Source organism: Micropterus dolomieu, linkage group LG09 (genome assembly GCF_021292245.1).
Source record: "Micropterus dolomieu isolate WLL.071019.BEF.003 ecotype Adirondacks linkage group LG09, ASM2129224v1, whole genome shotgun sequence".
In the NCBI taxonomy this organism is placed as follows: Eukaryota; Metazoa; Chordata; class Actinopteri; order Centrarchiformes; family Centrarchidae; genus Micropterus; species Micropterus dolomieu.
This window is the reverse complement of record NC_060158.1, coordinates 29944017-29950697: the sequence shown is the minus strand read 5'-3', so window position 1 is coordinate 29950697 and position 6681 is coordinate 29944017. Positions and strand designations below refer to the sequence as shown.

The 6681-nt window shown below is 43.9% G+C and overlaps 1 protein-coding gene across 4 annotated transcripts in view; it reads right to left on the bottom strand.

The window, feature by feature from the left end:
• Positions 1-6681, bottom strand: part of smad10a (SMAD family member 10a) — a 38707-nt gene that overhangs the window by 28207 nt on the left and 3819 nt on the right. For all 4 annotated transcript variants that reach the window (XM_046059440.1, XM_046059437.1, XM_046059439.1 and 1 more), the window contains exon 2: positions 5527-5602. In XM_046059440.1, the coding sequence (XP_045915396.1) occupies positions 5527-5602 (76 nt within the window). The remainder of the gene's footprint in view (positions 1-5526; positions 5603-6681) is intronic.

Genomic DNA, 6681 nt, shown 5'->3' with positions numbered 1-6681 from the left:
CAGGTGCTCGGTACACTATAACGAAAAGAATTGGTTGCAGTGATTTCCAAATTGGGTGCGAAAGACTAAGAACAAGGCTTTCAAATGAGTTATAGTTTGGTTTAGGTTTAGAGCTGATTAGTAGGCTAAAGTCAAAGATAGCTGCAACTCCACCTCCTCGGCCTGTGCCTCGAGGAATGTGAGTATTAATATGACTGGGAGGGTTGGATTCATTTAGGCTAACATATTCTCCATCACCCAGCCAGGTTTCAGTAAGACAAAATAAATCAATATCATAATCTGATATTAGTTCATTTACTAGTACACCTTTAGAAGAGAGAGATCTGATGTTTAAGAGTCCACATTAAATTTTCCTATTGTTTTGCACTATTGCTCTTGTGGTTTTAATTTCTATGAGGTTTTTATGCACAGCTCCTCTTCTGTTTACCTTTGATTTAAATAATTTCGATGGTTGGGGGGCAGACACCGTCACTATAGGATTTTCACTAAGTAACTCCTGAAATGGAGGAGCAGAGAAGTGTGTTAGACTGCGACTCTGCGTAGGGTTTTGGGTGGGTAACTGCTGAAAAAGAGGGGCAGAGAAGTGTGTTAGACTGCGACTCTGCCTCCTGGTCTCAACTCTGGGTTGTCATGGATTTGGTCCACTAATAAACTTGGCCAGATTTCTAGAAATGAGAGCTGCTCCTTCCCAAGTGGGATGGATGCCGTCTCTCCGAATCAGACCAGGTCTTCTCCAGAAAGTCTGCCAATGATCTACAAAGCCCACATCGTTTGCTGGACACCACCTCGACAACCAGCGGCGGAATGACGACATGACTCAACATTAATCTTAGTGACCTCTGATTGGCGTAACCGGGAGTCATTACCGCCGACGTGAATAACAATCTTACTTTATTTACGTTTATCCTTAGCCAGCAGTTTCAAATAAGACTCAATGTCGCCCGCTCTGGCCCCAGGGATGCACTTCACGTTTCTCAAAATGGAGCTGCCAATGATCAGAGTTGGTTTCTCAGCGGGTGTGTCGCTGAGTGAGGAAAATCTGTTAGAGACGTGAAGAGGTTGGTGGTGCCCCATGGGCTTTGGATGCTTATGACTATTCCTCCTTCGGACAGTCACCCAGCCACCCCTTCCTGGCTGCTCAGGAGATGCCGGGGGACGGCTACGGCACTAAAAGATGGAAAGAACTGTGAGTGCTTAGGCAAAATTACTGTAAGAATAAGTGTTTAGCGGACAGTTAGCCGATGTAATCTAACAAATTTAACTGGTATTTAGCGAGAGCAGCACAACACGCTCCCAACACACAAGCACCAGAAACGGAAATGAGTCAACACACTGGGGCGGCTGGGGCTCAGGAGGTAGAGCGGGTTGCCCGTCAATCGGAAGGTCGGCAGTTCAATCCCTGGCTCCTCCAGGCTGCGTGTCGAAGTATTCTTGGGCAAGAAACTGAACCCCGAATTGCCCCTGGCGGCTGTTCCGCCAGTGTATGAATGTGTGTGAATGTTAGTTTCTGTTTGAGCACTTAGGCTCAGTGAATGAATGAATGTGTGTGAATGGTGAATGCAGATGTAGTGTAAAAGCGCTTTTATACAAGTACGGAGCATTTACATTTACGCTTACCGCAGTACGTCAGCAACCACATTCAGCAAGTGAGAAGTGAGAAACAGCAGCTTCTTCATAAGCGAGAGAAGCTGTCTGTAAAGCATAAGACTTTGCAGTTTACAAGAAACACAATTCTCCCCACCGTCACTGTCGCCTGCCGTAACGTGTTGGCACACACTTGATGCCGTACATCACACATGTACAGCGCACAACACAGCCTGTCACACACCTCTGGATGTAGGAGGAGGGACTGCGTCGGTAATGCTGTGGTCACGCACGAGCCTGCAGCCAGGCTCTGGGGGCGGGGGGATGGCGTGTGTAATGTGTGGAGCGGCGATAGGGTAACACTACACGTAGGGTGGTGTGTAGTGCTATCCTGTCTGCATGAAGCGTAATGACCGCTTCAAGGGCTCATTTGACACAGCCTGGCTTCTGCGAACCAAGGGGGAACCCCTGGACGCACAGAAGGATCGGATGCCCACTGCCGGGGGGAACGTGCATAATGTTATCAGCATCACACACTGCCCGACAGATTTCTTCGTCAGAAAAATATCTGTACCGGGCGTGTATATGTTCTGTCCACACGAAGCGAATGTCCGCTGTCGTGGGCTCATACAGTTTCTGTGGGGAGGGACCTCTGATCGTGTACTGCTTGTTGCTTTGAGCTTCAAGCTGCAGGTTAGCCACTTGGCTAACGGCAGCTGGCTCACACAGTGTGGGAAATGTGTGCTTGGTGTGGCTGGTTCGACTGAGACAGGCACAGACAGCATTTGTTCAACAACTTCCACAGAAAGGAGCAACAAGATTCACACAGCTTTTTTTCGACCCACAGCTCATCAGTGGCCCGCTCTGACCGACGAGGGTCGGCCAGCAGCAATGAAACCGGTTGCTAAATGTCACTAGTCGCAGTTAATGAGGAGCAATGTGGGCACATCGTTCTTCTTATTTTCCGGCTGGAAAGTCTTTTGCTCTTTAGACAATCTTCTACTCTTTAGACAGCTCAGTGCTGAAGAAAATTGGGAGCCGATGGCTGGGTCTCACCGTTGTTTATATACAAGTTGCGGATGTAGGAGAGGTCCACGCTGTGGGTGGGCGTAGACTAAAATTTATCAGTGCCGCACAGGCGCGCATAGGGGGCAAACCCAATAACTATGGCCTTAGAGGGCTGCGCCTATACTCATAGAATCTGGAGTTACAATACGTAACTATCGTTCTGTTTTTTATTCGGTGACTTTATACAGCCTAGCCTACTACTGATAAAGAAAGTCACCCAAGCGGAAATACAGGAAGTGAGAGACGGCAAAGCCCCTTTTTCACTGCACGGTACCAGCTCGACTCACCTTGACTCTACTCACCTTTTTTTGGTATTCCAATGTGTAAAAGTTGTACTTGTACCTGCTACCTGGTACTTTTTTTTGCATCACTTCCATCTTATGTGTCTTTACATTCTAAGTAATGTTTAAACTTAAATCAAGAGACAGCTGTTTGTGCGTCGCTGGTGTGTGTCGCATTGGAAATTACGTAGCGGCAGTTGTGTGTGGCGTCACTATGACGACCAGCTACATCGAGGGATGCTTTCTCTGGGTATTTAACGGAGGATGGCCAAACCAAGTCGAGTCGAGCTGGTACTGGTAATGGAAAAACGGCATAAGAAGCAGGGAACGCTGAAGTGTTTGCAGAAGAGGTACGTTAGGTCTATGAGTGTGAAGAGAACTGAAGGAGGCGAATTCAAAAAGTGAGTGATTAAAGAGGTGGTATTATGCTTTTTCCCTCTCCTTTGAGTTATAAACCTTTTTTGTGCATATAACAGGTTTGCAAAGTGAAAAAGCCCAAAGTCCAGCCCAAAGGGAGATCCCATCTCCCACAGAAAACTCTGCTCTGAACTGCCTGAAAACAGCTCGTTTGTAGTCCAGCCGCTTCCCTTTCATCCTTGTGACGACACAGGGATGAAAGCTAAATGCGCATCATAACGCTCGCCAAGCGGCTACTCCGACACGCCCTCAGAAACAGTGAGCTGCAGCACACCTCTCCTCTCCCTTCCAAATACTAGCTACCCTCCAGGCAGTCAATGGACATAAAGTTGTTACTGTGATGTAGAAACAGAGCTCAGTTAAAACTTTATGGATGAAAGATACATTTGTTACAGATTAATAACTCACCACTCTGAAACTCTTGCCCCAGTCTACATTGCCAAGCTGGTCAGCAACATGTACAACTGAACTGAAGCCGTGTTTGCTTCTCGCTGACCCGCCCTTCTCTGCTTCTGATTGGCTAGTAGTCCTTAACTAGGAACTGCGCATGTGCAACTCCCAACAATGATCATTTAGAGACAAGATGTATCACTCCATAGCTAAACGAAGCCTTCAACACAGGGTGAAAAGAGGAGCTGCAGCAATGTGCAGTATGAAAAAATGATGGTGTTTTTTCAAAATTTAACCATGTAAACCTGTTCTGGTACAACAACTAAATAAGATTTTGAACCTGAAAATGAGCAGAATACCACCTCTTTAAGCCAACAGGTTCTTAAAATGCTTAAAATATGAACATTAACATATTTACTTTAAACAGTATCTTGGTGCGCAAAGGATGACAGCAATGCGGTTTTCCCCCTAGTTTGACTGCTCAGGGGGCGGACAACTTGTTATGTTACATAACGTGGAAATTCTGTCGGGAGACGCAGTGACTTGTGCTTTCACACCTGTAGTTTGGTTCGTTTGGTCCGGACCAAGTGAAAAAATTGATACACTGCTGCATTTTAGTTCTGGTCTGGTTCATGTTCACACTGCAGTTTTACAAACAAACCAAGAGAAGTAACCATAAAGTTTTACAGACTTACAGATAACTTGGTTGATTGGACAGCTTTGGCGATTGTCATCCTGTAACATCAGTACCCACATGGGGATATAAAACTCTGGTGACTGACAGAAGTTTATGCAGATATTTTTAACAGATTAGGTATTTAACCTATTAATCAGCAAAAATACCCGGGCTGACAAGTATATGTTACCAAATGATTTTCATAAACATAGCCCATACATGGCTTATACAGATCAATTATAAGATCGCTGAACACATTTCGCGGTCAGCAGATGGATTTATTAGTGTCTCAGCTTTGGAAATAATGCTCAGATCACATCTCTGCTATCATAAAATCCTGTGTTTGGTTCGTTTGCTTTCACACCACAAGTGAACCGCATCCATTTGAAAGCATACCACCTCTTCAAGGAGGTCTCGGTATGCTTTTTTGGTCTGGTTTTGTTGCGCACCCGAGTGCGATTGCTGCATTTACACCTGCCCAAATGAACTGCACCAAGGGGGAAAACTAACTCTGGTGCGATTCAGCCAAACTAAATGAGGCAGGTGTGAAAGCACCCTTAAACCAAGGAAAGTATAAATAACGCCTTAAGGCTTAAGCTAATAATGGTGACTAGCAAGTAATAGCAGTTATAACCCCACATCATCTCGGCTGGTGCTAAACTTGCCACAGACTGGCTGAGACAGAGTTTGGGTTTTAGGGAGAGGTGCTGTAAAGGAAAAGGAACACCAGGCAAAACCAGAGCACCATTGCAAACAGAATGGAGCACAATAATAATTTTATCTAGATTAGATTGATTTCATAATTGTTCTAAGCCAAAATCATAACTGAAAATAAAATTCTATTAATTGTACATCTCTAACATAATCTAATTATTCACTAGTTACACTTTAGTTATTCCGGAAATCTATGTTCACAGGATCAAACCAGTATCCACAAAACAGTCTCACATCCATGTAGAACCCTGGTTGGGAGCCAGGTCGTGCAGCCAAGACAACTGAAGTAGAACACAGACCTCACTTTGCTGGTGCCACATTGCTATTAGCTTTAGTCAGTTGAATGAAGGTATTACAGTCAGTGAGAGCTGTCATAGATGCTGCTTTCTCACTTACCTCGTATTAAGTTGGTCTGCCAATGAGTGACCAGAAAGTTCACTGGCATCATGATGGCCCAGCTCTGAATCAGTCCCTGTTAGTAGATCAGGAAGACCAGGAATTAGTGGACACCAGTTAAATGTGCAAATCCATCAAAGCTTTACAACTACAACATTCACCGATCGCTCTTCAGAAACAGGGACAAATCATTTACCTTTGCTAAAGTAAAATATGTTCAGCAATTTAGGACCAAAGCAGCAGACTTTTGGTTCCTGGTAAGGTGCCAGGTGAACGTCCTCGTCTTTCAAACTTCACACGCTCAGTTAATAACACAGGCTTTCTGTTATTTCTGTTATTCTGCAAGCCCAAACTTGATGACATCACTCAGGTTTCCCTCAGACTTTGGAAGGGTCCTCCAGAATATATAATGCAACAGTTTTCCCCGGCTAAGTAGTACTCACCATGACTAAAGTGAGTACATTTGGTGGGTTATCCCTTCAAATAAATGTACATTAGTATTATCAGCAAAATCTACTTAAATTAGGGCTTATCATAATTTTTACATCATTATTCTCATTTTCATTGAAAAACATTACTATAGTCTGAATTTTGGAGGTACCTAACAAAGATGTTTTTTTAAGTCTGTGGAATATGATGTGTCGGCCAGGACATTAATGCAGCACGACAATATTTAATTTAAAATGTTTTTGCTACAGATGCATTTACATGTAAGCAGCATTTGAAAGTATACAGTGGGTACGGAAAGTATTCAGACCCCTTTAAATTTTTCACTCTTTGTTTCATTGCAGCCATTTTCCAAAAATCAAAAAAGTTCATTTTATTTCTCAGTAATGTACACTCAGCACCCCATCTTGACAGAAAAAAACAGAAATGTAGAAATTTTTGCAAATTTATTAAAAAAGAAAAACTGAAATATCACATGGTCATAAGTATTCAGACCCTTTGCCGTGACACTCATATTTAACTCAGGTGCTGTCTATTTCTTCTGATCATCCTTGAGATGGTTCTACACCTTCATTTGAGTCCAGCTGTGTTTGATTATACTGATTGGACTTGATTAGGAAAGCCACACACCTGTCTATATAAGACCTTACAGCTCACAGTGCATGTCAGAGCAAATGAGAATCATGAGGTCAAAGGAACTGCCTGAAG